A 19,849-nucleotide genomic window follows, 5' to 3' on the forward strand; every position below is an offset into this window, starting at 1 on the left:
CAGATGGAGAACTGAAGCCATATTCCCTTCCCTAGTGAATGAGATGATTCAGACATTTCAATTAAAAAAATTGCAGGACATTGTCAGGGAAAACATTTTTGATATATGACAAAACATATTTTCTTTTTTTTACACATACTCACTTGAATGTTGTAACTTAGAACCTCAGGGACCACAGAAATTACTGTAAATTCATGTCAAAGTACAGGACAGAAATGATGGATCTGCAAGGACAGAGCCTGCTTATTTTGTAGCAGCAGTATGAAGCACTGTGGTGTGGGGAACAGAATAACAAGAAAAGACATTATAAAATGTTCAGTGTCAACAGTGCAGAGGAGGGCAGGGTTGATGATGGGAAATAGTGGTACAGGTACCATTGTATGGGTTAAACTACGGCACATAAAACTTCTGATTTCGTGCAGAACGTATAATGTAAAAGTAATAATTTATGCAGAATAAGCTGTGCTGTTGTAAGTCAATTAGTTACTCGAGTACAGTGAGACTCACAGTCCCTTTGCTCTGGGGTTAGTTACCTCAACAGAGTGCTTGCCACTAATGTGCATTCTTGTAGACAAAATCCATTTATTTTATAAACTGGATAAACAACCAACTGACAACCATCTGTCTATTTTTTAGCAAAATGAACAGTTTTCATATAAGCCTCCTCAAAAACCTCGTTCATCATAATGTTGTTCAACTGATTTTTCCAAATGTCTGGCTTACAGTTCTCAAGTAGTCTTTTTCTGTATGTATTTTCTGGTTTATTTTCACTGCCTACTGAGTGTCATATTGCTCCATTTCTAGTGTTACTTCAAGATCAATTGTAGTTTTAATGAAGTATTTACAATAACACATGCTGCAGACTCTTGAAGCTTTAATTCTGCTTTGTTTCTGGCAAAAGCGAGTTTGGAAGAGGGACAAAGTATCATAATTAAAGAGACTGTATTTTAATTCTTAAGAGAACAGCATGGTTTCTTTGATATTGACATGGTTGTTTCAGCATAATAAATGAGAGTTGTCTTTCGACTGTGCAATGCCTGACTTGAGTGGAAATGCTTTTGTCAAATTTATGAACTTATTTGGAGCAATTGGGGCAGATTCTTCTTACTTGATTTAGGTGTCTGCATATTAGCCAGTCAATGTAGGCCCTCATCATAAATCTTTGCAGAGAAACAGCATTTCTACAACATGATCCATCCCTTCCTGAGGTAGACAGCTAGCTGGCATAGATAATTGCACTATAGAGGTGCCTGTTCCTTTGTGTTAACTATAAAGGGAGTTTAAGGTGACAACTCAGACACACATGTCTGAAGTTGGGTGATATGAAGCGAGAACATTAGAAAACTTTGATGATATTGTGTAACACTAAGAGAAAACTGACCTACTTTCTATGCAGCCAGACTGCTTGATCTCATTTTGATGTTCAGTTGTGTATGCTTTTGGTGCTGTGAGAGTTCAGAATTCATGTGCAAACATTAATTTTACAGACTACGTGGTAGGAATCCTGAAGGTCTGAGAAAGTGGAGTCCTGTACTTTGATGAAAGAGAAGACATTTTAAAAACTTGTTTTAAATGTACAAATATGTTGTGGTATTTTTCAGGGTGGAGATCTAGACTTTAAAATTCAAGAGTACAAAGAATCTGGGAAGATATTCACTCAAAGACAAATAATAGACTGGTTTATACAGTTGTTACTTGGAGTCAACTATATGCATGAAAGGTACAGTCATCTAATATGAGAGCATTTAGCTTGGGAGGGGGTCGAGTAGACTTACTGACTAGTTGCAGGTATTCAAACAAAACCAAAATTGTATGGATTGTCTTGTATTGTTACAAAGTCCAGTTCACCAAACTGCTGTAGTATATCTTGTATAACTAAAGCGTAATTAATTATCTATCCTGCGGGAACATTGTTTATTGTATCTTTTAGCGGCACAGTGGTAGATGTCTTTCGGCATTAGACACACTTTTTCTAAGGGCCAAGTAAAAAATTCATCACAACAGAAATAGTTCAATATTGTTAGAAGAAAATGGATTAAAAGATTAAAACAAAATCAACTTTTTCAAGAGAAGTCAACTAGGATCCCTTGCAAATATGTGAAGAATCCAATATAAATGCTTGATGTACTCCCACTAAAATCAGTGAAGTTACATACAAACATTCTTTTATCACTTTTACCTGCACATCGAAGATTAACCTAAAAAATTACTGCAGGTCATCCAGACAGTGATGTGTGATTGGTTTGAGCAAGGGTAGGTACAAATGAATACCTATCTCGTCATCTCCACGGGTGTAGTTCTTGCCTGCAATGTGATTTAGGCAGGCTGACTTCAGTGATTCAAACAGTTCCCTTGTAACCAGCGTAGCGGACATGTGTGTGAGCCCTGCCTGGTCCACTCCTGCGTCATCCAGTGCTGTCACCTTTGAGGTAGGTGGGACTATTTAGCATGGTGTGAGGGAGACCGAGGGCTGTGCTGAGTCAGGAGCAGAAGGCCCAGCATGCTGCCACCCACACTGAGAGCTGGAGGAACGGCCAAGCAAACGGGAATACAAGGTCTTTTCCTATCAGCTTTTCAGAAAAAGCGAGCCAGTCGAAATTAACTTGGCTTTCAGCATGTTCTCCTTTTCTCTGTCTCCTCCTGTTGCTTTTGCCTATTGGCAGCTCTGAAATGTCATGTTAATGAACAAGACAGAGAATCCTTTCTAAAGATCATTGTAGCCTATAAGTCCAAGATTTTTCATCCTGCCAAGCTGAACCATTCAGACTCTTACTCCTATTGAATTTTTAGAAATAAGAATGTCATTGCTGTAAGGACTGTCCTAACAGAGGCTAAGGATGCTTGTCTGTAATCACCTGCATGTTTGGGGCACATGGGCTAATCTGCCTAAAATAATGGCCTAAATTATTAATGCAGTCGGGGGGGAGAAGATGTTTATGTTTGAAGAGTAGATTACACCCAGAATCTGATGATGAGAATTCAGTCTTTTCCAAGCCGAATGTGAACTAGAATCCATAATCTTCCATCCGGCATGAGTACTCGAGGGAGGGGAAGATTTTGGTGAAACACCAAATTGATGTAGCTCTTTCAAATATCTTTCACAGCAGGGCTTGGGCCAAATTTGGTTGCCTGAGCTTGAGTTGCAACAGAGCAGTAGGTAGAGATAAGTCACCTGTCACTAAGAACAACCATTTCTGAGTTGAGCTGAAGTTAAGTATGTAGGATACATTTGACCTACACTGATAGATGCCTAATGCGTTTTTGCACCTACAGTGTCAGACTGTGGAGGGAAAAGGGCAGAGTGAATTACTGGCCAGGATGCAAGAGCAATTTGGTTCCTAAATGCCAGTTTTTCTGGGGCTTGTACATGAAGTGCCACTCCCATAGGCTGCGGTGATGGGAGCACAGCAAAGAGACTTCACTTGGGATGCTGTGCTCTTCAGCATTCACCTCAGGCCAAAAGGGCAGAGGGAAATGGAAATAAAAATCCTGACCATGTAACTAAACTAGCAGTGTGGGTTGGTTGGTTTCTTTTTTCCTTCCTCAAACTCCAATTTAACACTTTATCATTAAAAGTTTTGGTAATCTGGGAAGTCCACTTTTAGTAAAATCCTTCCTTTAATGTATGTGTTTAGAGGATGCAGATGTGCAGGCTAATGCAAAATAATAACAACATTGCATTTGGACTAGATGATCATTGTAGGTCCCTTCCAACTGAACTGTTCTATTGTATGTTATTTTTGTCTTTCATTTTCTGTATTTCCTCATGCCTCTTTTATCTCTTGTTTTCCCATACATCCCTTTTGTCTACCCTTCTCTCTTATTTTTCTCATCTTCTCCTTGTTCTCAAATAAATCTTTAGAAAAAAGAAAATCTTATAAATAAACTTTCTTTGGTAAATATATATATATATATATATATATATATATATATATAAAAAATTACTGGGTTTCCTGAAAAGTTGTTTAATTCTCCAGTGAAAGTAGCAATTTGATTTTTCCAAACAGTATTTTATTTTCTCTCTTTGAATCATTGCTATTTAATAGCACCTCTCCAGACACATACAAATGACTTGACAGTTTTATTTTTATTTCCTGTATTGTGTGTTCTTTGACTGTATGCACATTAGAAAATGTAATCTTTATTTTATTAGTTTAGAGCCAAACAATAGCTTAAATGGAAAAAGTTAGGCTTAAAACAATTTAAAACTACTTGTGGAAATTAATTTGAATTACTGAAACATAATAACAGCCCTCTGTTTATGTATAGAGGAGTCATACATAATTTCTTTTCTACTGATATGAAAAAAAGCTGTAATATATGTTTGAACTATGTTCTAATGCAAAGAAAACTTTTCCTTAGAATTAGAAGCTTGAAGTGTTCATTACTTGTGGGTTGGACTTCCTCATGCCATTCCTTAGAAAATCCAGCTGCTGTGGATGGGAGTGTTTATTCCAGAGAAGCAAAAAATACTCTTTCTGGTTTTAGGCATAGACTATTCCCTTGGTGCACAGCTTTAGTTGAACTTCTGCACTTTCTGAAAACTCTTATGCTGGAAATGTATTTTAAAATAGGACTTTTTCACTGCCTCCAATTGTTGGGGTTATTTCATGTGATAATAAAAATTATACAGATTAGACATTCTTGTCTTTTACTTATGCTTTGTAAATCCCAAAGGAGGCATGAATATCTTGTGGTCATTAGGCTATCTACTGGCTATTTTGCATAATTGGAAGGATTTTAAAATTTTAAACTTGAAAGCTAAATTATCTGGAATTAAATAGAGTCAGTCCTCATCTGTCATTCATATAACCAGAGAGAGAAATAAAGGAGAGGCAACATAGTTCAGTGGCATTATCTAGATAGAGACAGTTAGCATGAAACCACCATCTTGACTCTGTCACACTTGTAGCCCATCACACAATCAGTGCACAAAATGGGTACCGTAGCAATCAGGCCATGAGGGCATTGATTCATTTCACCGCTATTTGTGTAAGGCTGACCATTACGTTCTCCATCCCTTTATGAACAATGTGCCAACACAGAGATTTTTATACTGTTTATGCAAACAAATCTGTGGTTTGAATCTACAGGATAGCAGACTTTGCCCAAGTACTTTATCTGGATTCACGTTGTCTTCCCTAGTACAGGATTCAGACTTACCCAGAACCTCTTCTCTAAATAGTTCTTCAGATAGAGAAAAGAGAAATTAGTCGTTGAATATTTCACAGCAGTAAACTACTTCAGCTTCAATCAGCTTCACTTGCTGGTGTGTTGCAGAGGAAGCTTTATTCAAGGAGGCTGGCTGCCCACTGCTCGGTGCTTCATGCTGCTTTTTTATGACTTTGAGACGGCAAACACATACTCTATAGAACATAGGTATGGATATATTTATAGCCCAAATCCTGAAACTACCCCTAAGTGTTAATTTCTACCTAAAATATCAAAAACCACTTCGCTGACTGTCAAATTAAGTTTTGCTGGAGCCCAGTTAGTTCATGTTACCTTTATAGGTCTGTCTCTTGCTATAACAAAAAGTCATTCTCTCTCTTAAACTGCATTTACAGTGCAGGGTCAATATTTATTTATTATTAGAATTAAAGTGGTTCTTTTAGTTAAGGTTTCAGTTTCTAACTTCTTTATCTTCTTGCATATCCTGGCAAAATAATGTGGCTTGCATCGAGATACATCATCATAGGAAGTTCCACGTATTTCTTAGTCATATTAATATATAAAACATCTTATAAATATTGGTAATGCAAATAATGTGCATAACATTTTCATCAGTAAGTTGCAAGCTTATATTAGCATTACATTCCAATTTGAACTAATGTGGCCCAAACACCTCATCTTCATCTTCTTTTCAAATAATACATTCCTGAAAGCTTTCTGGATAGTTTTTATACTTCAAGATACCTGTTATTCAAATCACAGTTATACAGGAAACTTTTAGGTTCAAAGAATCCATGGTTATATTTCTACAAATTAATAATAATATAAAAAAAAGGTTAAAACCCACCCATGCTTAACAACAATATGCAAGAAAAATCTCAGTGAAGTAAAATTCTTTCAAAGGCTCTGTGTGATGAATAGTAAGGAAAGGCTTTATGAATCTGAATTAACAGCGTAAGATTTATATAAAACTATGTATATATATATATATATGTAGGCTTATGAAATAATAATAATGAGTATCACCTTAGCTTATTTTCCTTACTGATGTAATGTATGATGAGTGTACATGTATTGCTCAAGAAAGCTGCCAAATAGAGAACAAATTATTTATAAACATCAGTGGAGGCAGCTGAATAAAACTTTAATTTTTCCCAATGTGCAAACCGTTCTCTGGAAGGATTACTTTTAGGACAAAAACTGGAAAAATTGCCTTAAGAAACATAAAGAACTCTTTTCTTTATGTCCTATAAAACTGGAACTGTTTCTTTTTCATGCTCAGTTTATGTACATACTACAATGTCTTCTAGTAGTTATTTTTCACATTTTTTTCCATTTGTGAACTGAGTATATTGAATAATTTTTTTCCTTCTTGCAAAAATTATTTTCAAATGAGTTGTGGACTAAATTGCTTATTTAAATTGTGCTGAAGAATATGTATTTTCTAGACTTAATATGAAAACTATTTTGAAAATAATTTCAGTATCTCAATGCATATGACTTTAATAATTCAATGAATCTTGAGGATTGCTCAAGAACAATTAAAATCTATTAATATATTGGTTTTTCCTGCCTACATCTCAAGAATCTTAGAGCATCAGTTGCTTTCATTACTTGTTCTAAATGGCTGAATGACTACAGTATTTGTGTTAGCAGATATAGCTTCTGTAGCCAGTAGGTGCCAAATGCTATTCTAACTTCCTCCTGAGCAGACCTGATAACTAATACTGTGTATTATCAAACTTTTGAAAAGTGGATGAGTTCTAGTTTAGATAAGGTTGTAGGAAACACTCTTGGAAGCGTTCTTAAGAAAAAATAATTAAGAACATGTTTTGTATAGTGTAGAGATATGTTGTTTTCCTAAGGGTCTGGAAATTACTGTCACAGATTAAGATTTTGGGAAGATGCTGTTTGTGTGTAGCATATGATGTTGTTTCAGTCTGTGATGAAAAACGAAGTTTGTTAAAGATGGTTGTTCTTTTTCTTTTCCTTTTGGTCTCTTTCTTTGTAAAATTATTTTATCTTCTACATCATTGCTGTAAAAATTTGAACTACTAGCCTGGTCTATATACATATTTGTCTTTCAAGCAATACATTTTCTATGAAGGAGAGTTCCCTGAGCTTTGAGAATCTCTTACTGCTGTTTTTCTCATCCCTTATTCTATTGTGAGACATCTCATTCTCCTGGCAGAAAATAAGATGTAATGCTTTTAAGAAGAGTAAGATAGGAAGACTTGCCTTTCTCCCTTCCTCTGCAGCTCATGTTAAGCCTGTATCTGTGTTCTCAAGCTGGGATCTCCATGTGCATTTTTATTATCCTGGCTGCTTAGGCTCTCATCCCGCCATGGGGATATATGTGAGTGTACCTCTGTGTTTATATGAAACTGCTTAATGTTATCATCTGTGCGTTGTCAGGGTTAGACTGTAGCAGTGGTAGGCTGGCCTTGAAGTTAAACACTTGAGATACTTGATACATGACTGTGAATGCTTCCAGTCAAATGACGATGAATTTCCTATTATATTCCAGGCGGATACTTCACAGAGATTTGAAAGCCAAGAATATATTTTTGAAAAATAATCTTCTTAAAATTGGTGAGATTTCCATACCTTTTAAAGATATATTTTAGTACGATAGAACAGTGCAACAGATATCTTGTCAATAAGGAAATTCAAATAGATTAATGTCTGTTATAGCATTTTGATTTGTGGTCAAACATTTATTTGACAGTCAGACACAGAAACAGGGGCCCAGAGAGTCAGTGGAGTCTCCAGCCTTGAGGGTGCTCAAGCTGGAAGTGGACCTGTGCAGCTTCATGTAACTTTGAAGTTGGCCTTGCTTTGAGCCAGGGGTTTGAATCAGGTAACCTCGTGAGGCCTCAGCAAACCTACATGGTTCTATAGTTCTATGATCTTGTGGTGTCTTTATTTTGAAGAATTGCAGAAAATTGTTTTTTCCATATTTTAAAATACTGGCTTTTTTTTTTTTTTTTTTTTTTTTTTTTTACATACAGTCATTGTTTCATGTCTAACAATAAACACAAAGAGTATATGTGAACAAATACATATTTATATGAATAGATTATTGTTTCTGTTGTTGCTTTTAGGGGACTTTGGAGTTTCCCGTCTTTTGATGGGTTCATGTGATCTGGCAACTACATTTACTGGGACACCATACTACATGAGTCCAGAAGCACTGAAGCACCAGGGATATAACACAAAATCTGACATTTGGTGAGTAGTCAGCATGCTAGTTCAGTTGGTTTAGGCATTTATTTTCTAGGTCAGTATTTGACAGTATTTAGAAACTTTTTTTTTTTTTTAATGACTCTCTTGGTAGGGTGCTCACACTACTCCACTAAAACTATACCAGGACATTTGTATCATACGTTGCAATTTTCAGGTTTACTCTTTGTGTTACAAAGCATGTAGTTTGCTATTATTTTGGGTTATCTGGGACTTCAAAGGACAGTAAGATTTAGGTCTAGTCTCTGCCATGACACAGGATGACTGTAGACAGAGTTCAGGATTTGCTAGGAAGTGGGGAAGTCCTTTTCCTTCTGATATTGCAATAGATGAAATAATTTCTGTGAAACTTCCAAACAGATGAGGGAAGACTGATTCATGGCTGAGAGGGAAGCAGAAGGACCTTCTTAGGAACTGAATTGAAAAACATTGGCAAATGTGAAAAGGAAGAAGGTACTTGGAAGGGGAGGTGAAAATAAGAATAACTGGAGTGTTAGGACAGAAGCAAAAAGGCACTCTGTTTTAGAAAAGGCTTAAAGTGTCAATTTTGTACATAGATGGCACAAATTCTTGAGATCAAGACTTTTAAGGTGATGATTAGAGAATCCAGTTGAGAAGCTGAGATCTGTTCAAAGACTTTAGGAAACCTTTAGGTGTGCAGGTATTCTTACAAGGTAGGATGAAGAATGATTTTTCAGAATGGGGAAAATATCTGGCTTGTTTGTATGTGTGTCCAAAAACATCTTGTGTTTAAGATGATAGTTAAAACTATTGTGATTTTTAATTCCGTCATAGCATTTTTATATTAGATGGGCTTTGTTTCTTCTCTTAAGAGGTTGGTTTTTTTGTAGTTTTTTTTTTGTCTGTGTGGTTTTTTTGTTTTTGGTTTTTTTTTCTTCTGTAGGTATACATATCTTAAGGCTCCTTTTTAAAGAATACTTCAAATAAGGAAATTTTTTTAGTAAAACATTTGGCCACTGGAATGCGGTTTGTGTACTTGATAATTTAGCTTCTGCTCAGTTCTGCCTTTTCAAAATATACTTGTGAGTGCAGGATATAATTCTGAAAGTTGAGAACAGTTACCTGTACTTTCAACTGGTAGCAACCATTTTTCACAATTAACATGTTCAGTCCAGTCAGTGGATATGTCACGAATCTCATCTCTCAGTCTGTGTAGCTGAACTGAGATGAATTTGATGTCAGATTCTGTCTCATTCATCTGTATCAAAATGAATATCAGTTAGTACATGTAGTCAATAAAAACATATTGAGAGAAGATTTCAAAAGATGTCAAAACAAGTGAATAGACAGGGAAACCTACCTTTTGTGCTCTCTTACTATAAAGAATAATTTATTGCAGTTGAAATGGAATGTAAAATAGATGTTTAAGTTCTATTTGTGGTTACAAGTGTCAATCATATAAGTCATTGAAGTTGTACAGAGTAACTGAAAGCAGAGTTTGGTCCAATATATACGTGATGTGTTGATCACCCTTTTAAAATTTACAAAGTAGCAGAAGAAAGTGCTCCCCCCCCTCCCCCGCCCTTCTTTCTGCTATATCTTATGCATTTTGTCATCTTTCCAAAGCAGTATCGAGAGCAGTCAGATGAGGGTGGAACTACCTTCAGAAGGAGTTTCTTGGCCCTCACTATAGGGGCACTAAGGAGGAGGTGTGCCCTGCTCACTAGACCCCCAGCCCACAAACCCCTTCTCTTTCTGAGCCAAGAAGCAATCTTTTGATCAGGATTTGTCAACTATCATGACTCGTATGTTTGATTAATACTTTTGTAATTTCATCTTTTAATTTAATCTTTTAGTGATGATTCTGTTTGATTTTTTTTTTTTTTTTTTTTGCATTTGCCCCATTTAACGGGAGGCCCAAAGATGAGAGGTTCCTGAGCACTCAGGGGAGCCCCCCCTGGAGGCTCCAGGTGAGACGAAATCCTTGTGCCGCTTTGCAGGAAGTTCAGTTGCTCGTCAAGAAGTTGCCCAGGTTTTTTAAGCATACGTGAAGTGACGTTCTCTCTTCAGACTCGTCCTTCTGATTTCTAGCAGGAATCAAATTATTATACACAAAAATTCAGAATTACAAGTGTTCCCATGTTAAATGTAAGAAAATATAAAATATCTTCTACAAAAGGCAGTTATTGCTGTCTCACTACGCTATTGTGGTCATCTCGCTGTTCAGTCCAGTTAATCATTGTTCATTAGAAAGACCTTAATTTATGCTGCATTGATGATGTGCTCTAAAGAGACATTGTGCTTTTCAAGTTCACTGAAATCTCATGCAACTGGCTTGAATATTCACAGTACAGTGGCTGGTGCAAGAAGTATCGTCCTTTATAGTCCAAGGTCAATAGATGTAATGAGCTTCATGTTTTACAGTTTTTTAGACCTGGAAGTTCTGCAATTAGCCTAGAGAAGCTGCAGGGTTTATGTTTGTTCTCAGTTAAAATTTCAGGACTGGAGTTCTTTGCTATTCCATGCTTTACGCCAAATCTTAATTCACAGGAGGCAAATTAAAATTGGTACACGTGTTTTCCTTATCATCCCTGGGCCTGGACTGGCCAGGCAGTAAGCGAAAGCCTTTGCAGATGGACAGTCTGCGGTTTCCTCCTTTCCAAGCGAGGAGCTTGCTCAGGGAGCTGGTCTCAGTTCAGCAGTTCACCAACCCCGCTGCCCATTGGTGCTTCCCCTTAACCAGTCGGCAGACAGAAGAGTCAGTGCAGTGCCGGCAGCCAAGCTGAGACAGTGATTCATTTAAGAGACCAGGACAGGTGGGGGATTCACCAGTGTCCTGTGTGCATACATTTGGCAGTTGGGGCTCACTTTTACAGAAGCACAGCGTGACCCAGGGGCACTGACATGCCGGGGTCTTGGGGACCTTTCCAGGCCTTACGTGCCACATGGTGGGACCAACGCTGACGTTGGGCATTGGCTGGTGTCCCCCCTCCACCGATGCTATGGCATTGCATGAATGTGTCAAGCACACTGAAGACTATGTGTCATTTTAAGGCATTTCTTAGGGTCAAGAAAGGTGAAGTAATGTGGTGGGACATGGCAATCTGCTTCTCTGGGACAGTGAGCATTTTAAAATTTATAGAAAGCAGAATGCAGAGGTAGCTGTGTGAAATAGCCAGTAGCCTGGTGGCTAAGATTGTCCTTGGTGGTGTGAGGGGCTGAAGTTAGTGTTTCTGGTCTGAATCAGAGCAGAGACCTTGGTCTGAACCTCTGATGTGCAGGAGGAGCAACTGGGTTATTTTCAAACCCTTCCAGGCAAAAGTTTCATCAAACCTCTGTTGGTAACAGGGACAACGGACTTCTTGTTTAACCTCATTTTGTGTTCCAGTGACACACTCTTTCCCTGGAAAATGTCTGACCATATCTATACTTATAGGGACACAGTGGGTATGACTCACCCCCTGTGTTAAGGCACATGTGCTAGGTGTATGTATTAGATCCTTTGGCCTTAGGCTGATTTAGCTTATTAGCACTTTGTTTTGTTTGTTTTTACAAGGCATGTGTGGTTTTTATCTTGTTCTTTGGGAGGGATTTTTTAAAATATTGGTAGTAGGAAATAGCGGGTCAGAATCTACCTCGATTACATCAATGTAATCCAATTAAGACTGTTGAAGAATCATGGCAGAACAGGTCTCCCAACACCAAGAAATGCAGATGGAGAGCCATTGCATTAAGAAAGCAATCATATATTCAAGGAGATTACATGGAAGTCTACCAACAAAGTAACAACGTAACAACTTTAATCAGCTTTCATTGCAGTCCATGCAGTGACTAAAAATCATCACTCCAGATCAAACAGACTTGGGCTTTGTGACATCAGTCTGGGAAGAATCTGCATCCTCTAACTCCCAGAACTTTTCAAACAAAATGAAAACATTTCTTTCCAGCAAAGAGTAAACTAAAAGCAGATACTTAGTGCATTCAGGGCAGTTGTGATTACTCACTAATGCATTACATTAGCGGTAACCTTTTATCTGAGGTTTTCTGAACAACAAGGATGCCTTTGTACTTTCCATTATCTTCATGCCATGTAGAAATTCCAGACTTACCTAGTAGGTTAATGATAACTCCTGTAAATGGTCCTAAAGCTAAAGGGTGCTGTTGAATCTTCCCCAGAGATGTCTTTTGTTGCAGAAAACTGGGATTCCCTTGGCACAAGGTATCCCAAACAGTTTAGGTCCTGCTTTTTGCATACTGGGGACTGAGCATCACTCTTGCTCATCCCAGCAGAAACTACTTCCTTGTTCAGATCCTGAATAATGTTACCACGATTTGCCTGCCACTAGTAGGTAGCCTGTATTGCACCCGCAAGTTTTGCAGGTTTTCTAACTATGAAAGTTTGGGGTTTCTCAGATGAGACTGAAATCTGTGCTGGCTGGGAGTCTGCCAAGGATCAGTTATAGGTCCTTGAGTGCAAATATTGACTGTCCATCTGTGCAGTGGCTATTCTAACTGTATCATATTTTGTTTCTGAGTGCATGAGATAAGGTGTGTGGAAACAGTTATCAGCAATAGCATTTCTCTCTTCTTTTCAAAGCTATGATCATATAAGGTAAACTCCATCCAGGAACTTTTAAAAGAATTTGTGTATAGTAAATGTTATAAATTATCTCAGATGCAGAAATATTAACAAATAATTTAGTTGAAAAATAAATGCTTTTTTCACTTAGAGACTTAGCAAATTCTTTTAAAGAACAGTATAAATAACTTCCTTTTTGTCTTCCAGAGAAAAAGCAATGTCACAGTCACATGTAAATCCAGTGTACTCTATGTCTTCCATCAAGTACTGTCAGATTGGTTTGTCTGTAGGGTTGGGTTCCCTACACCACAGCTCTTGGGACTTGCATTTTTATTGTGCTTGTTTGTCTGTGCTCATAGACTCTGGAGTCTTAAGACCTTCTGATATGATCAGACTGAGACATATAAGCCACAAAGGTATATGTGTTTACATTATCTGGCTTTTGGAGTTTAATTTAAAAGCTAACTTTGATCTTATAGCCTTCGAAGAACTGTAACATAGTTTGGAAAGATCTACAAAAGATCAGATGTTAAAAGGACAGCAATGTTTATGTAAACAATTAGCACCACAAACCTCAGGGTGGTTTCTCCTGAGCAGAAGTTAGAGGTCTGTCGGCTGATATTGTAGAGAACACACTGAAGCCTGTCCAGACGCTCCATTTTATGATGTAATTGAGCACCGGTAGCTTCAACATGAAACAGTAATGCATCAAGTTTGCTGAAATGAAGTGCTGTTTCGGACCTTTGTCAAACCTATTCATGAATATAGAGAGCCATCAAACCAAATGTGCGGGCTGGATAGTTTAATGACCATTTTAGAATTTTATAACACTGGCAGTTATACAAACTAAAATTATATGTTTGGGTCATGTGCAGATTGCTTATGGGAATCAGGAAGCAATTTTCTCTTGCTGAATATGCTCCTTATGTCATGCTTAGACCAGAACTGTAGAAACACAACTGAAAAATGCAGTCTTGAGGCAAAGCTGCTTGGCGGTAACTCCCTTGGGAAATTGCAGCTCAGCAGCTGTCCTGGGAAGAAATAGTCTTGCTCTGGGACCCAGGGCAGCACTTCTCAGCTTAGGGAGGTATTTATTTCATTTCAAAGAACTGTATCCTGCAGTAAAAACTTTATTCTTTTTCCCTCATTTTTCTTTCATTTTTTGCCTTTTATTTTTCTTTCATGGGACAGATGGGGTTTTCCCTGGGTAGCCTGTTCATGGCTTGGGCTGCAGCAGAATGCCCTGGGTGTTCTTTTCATCTTTCTCCAAAGCCTCAGGTGTAGTCAGAGTACTAAACTAGATGAATAAATGGGCTTCCCTGATGTGGCAAATCCTGTGCTCCTAATGGCTCATTAAGCAATTTCTAGCTGCCAGAATCAAGCAGTCTCCAAAAACCAGATTTATTCTGCAAAAAGCAGTTATAGTACAGTCTGTCGTGTTGGGAGTTTCCTTCCTTTTTTTCTTCCCTCTGGCTGGTTTCTGTTTTTATTTGATGCTCTCAGATGCCATGCGTACAGGGTTTTTTTGTTGTTCTTTTTGACTTTAAGTATTTTCTCTTGTAGTAATTATCTTGCTTCAGAGTTTGAACATACATCATAAATATAGGTCTTTATCTGTGTGTTACTGTTTACTGATTTTGGAAGTTTGAAAGCAGGTTGACAGTTAAATCTTTTAAAAACTAGGCAATTATTTATGTACCTCAGTAGTTGGTCTTTATGCAGTTTTTAGCAAAAATGTTCTGCTGATTGTTTTCACATACTGCTTGAAAAGTTCCAGTGAGCAAGCCCCTGTATTCTCTCTCCTCTTCCTTATTTGCATTGTATGTAGAGCCTAGGTTTCAGCTTTAAAATTATTTGCTTTTGTTCTTTTATTGCCACACAGACGGAATCAATTCCGCTTCTTTAAAATGAAACTTTATTCATTATTTGCTTTCAAAGATAACGTTTATACCCTTTTCATCAAAGCTGTTCACCTATATGTGCTTCTACTTGTTATCACTATGCTTTATTTTCATACTGCTTCTGTAAATTATAAATACCACAGTCAAATACTAAATTAAGAGTAAAGTTGCTCTGATATTTAAGTTGATTACTTAGATGAGTCTGGTCCTGTGGCTGGCTCTCACCAACATTTTCTAAACCTTGATCAAGTCACTCATCAGTGCCTCAGTTCTCCTGACTGCAAACTGGAGGTAATGCTGAGCATCCTTCAAAGCCTGGGAAGCTCAACTCCCCTGTTTTTAAAAAAACATTTGTCGGACAGAACCCCATTGAAGAACAAATTGTTATGAATAGTCTTTATATAAATTTATTTATTTATTTATTTATGAGTTTATGTTACAATGTTCAACTTGGTGATCTTTTATGATCTCCATTAAGACTGGTGAGTAAGAGCCTGGTAAATAAGGTGATGGGAAATCAGAGGCCCGTTTAAAATTATAATAATTCCTCCTGGTTTTTAATGACTTAAAACTAACACTGGTTCTTAGCTAGGTGTCCAGACCTACATGCTCAGATTTCTTCTTCTCTTCTACAAATAAAATTTTGAGGAAATGTAGTTTTAGATGTTGCAATATGGTGCTCTCATCTAACATTTGATATTTTTTTGAGTACAAACTGATTTTATATTCTACGTTGAGTATGTGGCCAAATCAGTCAGAAGACATTTCTGTTATTTGAAACCGTCATTATATAATTTGAACTTGAATTTCAGCCTCAGCCTGTTGCCAGATATTAATTTGCAAAACCAATTTAAACAAACCTGTGTCCAAACACTGCTAAACTATTTTCTCAAAGTAAGTCACTAATTAAAAAACTTCATTCTCAATTTAGTGAGTAACCACTTAAGGTAGTTTGACTTTATTTTTTCATATATATATATATGAATATGTGTATTTATTTACAGAATTTAATTTTCTGCCTGCACTTATGGAAACAGAATGGTGATTTCTCCTGTTTATAAAGTTTTACTAATTTGTGATTTGAATAAAAAAGTTTTAGAGGAAAAGGATAGTATGATAATGAAATATCTTATTCCCAGGAGAAAAGAGTATACAACTGTGATTTTTACTCACTGTAATGTCACTATGCATGTTACTTTCAAAAATATTTTTTATACTATTCCTATTATTTTATTCTTCAAGGTCTCTGGGATGCATTTTATATGAGATGTGCTGTATGAACCATGCATTTACTGGACACAATTTTTTGTCTGTTGTGTTAAAAATTGTGGAAGGGGATACACCTTCTCTTCCTGACAGTTATCCAAGCAAACTGAATGCTGTGCTGTGTAGGTATGTTACTTTCTTGTTTAGCAGATTTTTTAAGTTAATTTGGGAATTGCTTACTTATGACTTTCGTTTTTTAATGTTTCAGCATGTTAAATAAGAATCCTTCATTAAGACCAGCAGCAGCAGAGATCCTAAAATTCCCTTATATTGATGAACAACTAAAGGTATATAAGAAAAAGCAATAGCTGTACACTTACCATTGGAGTATGTATATTTTGCAAAAGCAGAATGGAGTAGAGAAAATGTGTTAAGAAAAAATAATTAGCTAGCAGTTCATGGGAACATTAATTCAGGGGACTCTCAGAGCTAAATTACAAATATGACTGAGGTAGTGAAGCAGTGAGAAATGAAGCTCTTGTCACTTTACATGCTTAATGTGTCCCCTTTTAAATGTTATGTGCAACAAGAAGAACAGGCATTTGTGTGTAACAAGTGCAGATCGTTTGGGCCTGAGTACATATGATCTCTAAAATGTTCTAGTTAGTTATAGCTTTAAGGAAAAACAACACATCTTGCTCTTTTGGTCCCTGCTTCAGTGTGTATATTATTTGATTTTCTAAGAAGGTGGGGAAGGAAACCACTCAGTCGGTTTTTACATTAGGACTGTATTATAGCTGAAGAGCCTGGATCACTTCAGCCTCAAGTGTTGTTATCACTTCTATTTTATTGCCTTGCAGAATATACAGTACAATTTCACAGACGTGACTGTGAAAGACAAGGCACTTAACTGGCAGAAAGAAGCTGCTCCCATTTTTGATGCTGTGTAAGTATTTTAAAGTGTTTTATGGGCAGCAGTATGTGAAATTACAGTGTTGCCAAATAATATCATGTTGTAAACACCTGTGTTAATCTTATTGTGCTTTATATTTAGAGGGACCCATTCTGCAGAAATACAGAAGAGCAACCACGTTAGTGAGATGCACAATTAAAGACATTCAGGGGAAAAAAAGGATTTGCAGATCAAGTATTTAATCATATAACTGTCAATTGCGTATGCATGTGTACTATATGCATATGTTAACTTAGTACCAATTGATATGTAATTTATGACCTTTGTCTTTACATTTTGAAGGTTTAGAACATCATATTAGTTATGTCATGATCATTTATAGTGCTGCTCTTTGTGTGCCTACTAATTATTGAATGTGAAAGCTGTGTTTCCTAAATGACACCAAGCTAAAAGTATATGCACTTAAACTAATATTCAGCTAATACATCCATAGGATACTATTATATTTGTCTTGTAACTATAGTGAGAAATTAAGGCTAGTGATGTTTCTTGGCTCTTACATCAGTAGTGCTTTTGCATATGATCCCTCTTTTAGGCACTGAATATATATTCAATTAATTGATTGTATGAAATCGCAATGTTGCAATGATTAAAGCAAATGTCAGCATGGGCAATTTCATTTTACCTTTGTAAATTAACTCTGCAATTTAGATGGCATCTGGCCTTCCCCTTTGCTCCCTGTCCCTGAGTTTTCTGTACCTGGTTTTGCTCTGTTGAGAGCTAGCATGGTCAAAATCAGGAGTTTGTGATCCTGTGTGGACTCAGTGGACATCCCTGTTTCTTGTTTCCTCTAAATAACTGTCAAGTTATATTTAATTATATTTAAGTGCAGAGATGTTCCTTTTAGATATACCATAAATAGTTTAGGGGCACTGAAATCTTGCCCAAATATTATGCCAACTCTATCTGAATTATATTGAGTATTTAATGCTTATTACATAACATATGGGAAACTTGAAGAAACTTAATCCATGCCTTTATTTTGTGGGTACAAGATTTAAACTTATCTATATGCATCCAAAAGCTGTAGATGTTTTGAGAAAGCAGTATTTTTATCTGAAAATTATATACCCAGACTTCAAATATCTCCCTGCTTCCAGGACAGACTGAAAACCACTTTCTTTTATTTGTAACACATACTATGATCTATTGTCATTAATTTGAATATATTGAGTCTCATCACCTTCCAAATGGACATCATATATTGACAGAGCTAGCATATGGGGAGGACATTCATGTATATCCTAGAATCTGTAACTATTTTTGTTCAAAAGCAAGTCTGTACTCTCAAGATGAAGAGCGAGTTCTAACTACAAACATCATGTTCTATACTTTTGTTAAAAGGAAACAGAAAGTCTGAAAGCTGCTTCCATGCAGAGGTCCAGAGTTCCTAAAAATTGTGATTTTGTTTGAGTATGGAAATTTACCTTGAGGTTTTCAAATTAAGGGCATCACTTTGAGAAAAAAAATCCTAGGAGAAGCTCCACTATAAATTTTCTTCAACTGTGCTGAATTCTTATTATTTTTGGCTAAATGTTTGGAATATACATAAAGTCATACCATTATTATGAATTTCTTTCTATTTATGAGAACGTTAGCCATCTGTATTGCTACTCATAAACAAAATGCCAAATAATTTCTGCAATCTGAGTTCTAAAGAGGTAGGTAAAATGAAATAAAAATACACAAAAAATGGTAGAGCAGGAAAGTGGAAGAGAAATAATTTAAACATAGGGAATTTCCCACATCTGCTGTAATGAAGGCATACTCTAGTCTGAGTGAGTGTACAAGGAGTTGCTTGTTATGGTGTCCTCCTCAATCATTGCTACTTTATATTTATCTTATTTTTTTCTCACCAGGAATTATTTTTGCCATGTATAGTTGAGTCTAGTTTCTTTTAGTAAAGGCCTCTAATGGCTTACTTTATTCCACTCCCATGCAAGTCATACATTTTAAATATTTAACTACAAATAAAGCTGTATGTTCAGTTTTGACTTGGATGAAAAATGGCTTTTTTTCCTAAGAGATTCTTATAATTTAAATTAGTTTTTTACAGAGGACAAGAAATATGTCTACATTATTCATACTTGAAGAGTTAGTTCCATTCTTATGAATAATTGAACTCTTCTTGTCTTTGTCCTTAGTCTTTCATATTTCACACTAATATTCATATCTTTACGCTATTTCCCTCTGTAGTCAAAATTTGAAGAGCATAATGAAAACTTCTCATTTATTAAAATTCTGATTTCAGAATGATAGTCCAGAAGGAGTGTTACAATTTGTATGGTTACAAAACTGGGCTCTTAGATGATCAGAACTGAATTTATCTCATAAGAGCAAAAATAGTAATTTGAAATGAATTCATATCATAAATATATGGTATAATAAATATATATTGGTGTAAGAGAACGTAATTGCCAAGGCATTTCAAACTATGGTTAAATTTTTGTAATTACTGTAGAATATAAAATAAAAGTCTGAGATTAATATCTGTTTTCTGATACAAGTCTAATATTGTTTTCTTGTGTTGATAAATACAACTGAGATCCGTATGTCAGTAATTCATGCTCAGCTTTCAGAGAGGGTCTATGGAGACCATTTTACCAGTGAATTGTAATTATTAATTAGGACCAGAAATTCAACAGGATGACATTGTAATTATGTCTGTCATTAAAGACATTAATATTCTCTTTTATTCCGGACATCCTGTAACAATTGACATAAAATATATAGGTGATACTGCTTTTTTCTGTGGTTCTCATTTAAAGGCTTGCATTGTACCTGAAATATGCTCAGTAATGAAGCCTGGCAGGG

At 36.3% G+C, this 19,849-nt stretch overlaps 1 protein-coding gene across 7 annotated transcripts in view; it reads left to right on the forward strand.

Moving 5' to 3' along the window:
* The window catches only part of NEK11 (NIMA related kinase 11), a 124,178-nt gene that overhangs the window by 25,999 nt on the left and 78,330 nt on the right, over positions 1–19,849 (forward strand). For all 7 annotated transcript variants that reach the window (XM_074900641.1, XM_074900640.1, XM_074900645.1 and 4 more), the window contains 6 exons: positions 1,602–1,720; positions 7,700–7,764; positions 8,277–8,403; positions 16,099–16,248; positions 16,331–16,409; positions 16,923–17,008. In XM_074900641.1, the coding sequence (XP_074756742.1) occupies positions 1,602–1,720; positions 7,700–7,764; positions 8,277–8,403; positions 16,099–16,248; positions 16,331–16,409; positions 16,923–17,008 (626 nt within the window). The remainder of the gene's footprint in view (positions 1–1,601; positions 1,721–7,699; positions 7,765–8,276; positions 8,404–16,098; positions 16,249–16,330; positions 16,410–16,922; positions 17,009–19,849) is intronic.

Source organism: Athene noctua, chromosome 2 (assembly GCF_965140245.1).
Source record: "Athene noctua chromosome 2, bAthNoc1.hap1.1, whole genome shotgun sequence".
In the NCBI taxonomy this organism is placed as follows: domain Eukaryota; kingdom Metazoa; phylum Chordata; class Aves; order Strigiformes; family Strigidae; genus Athene; species Athene noctua.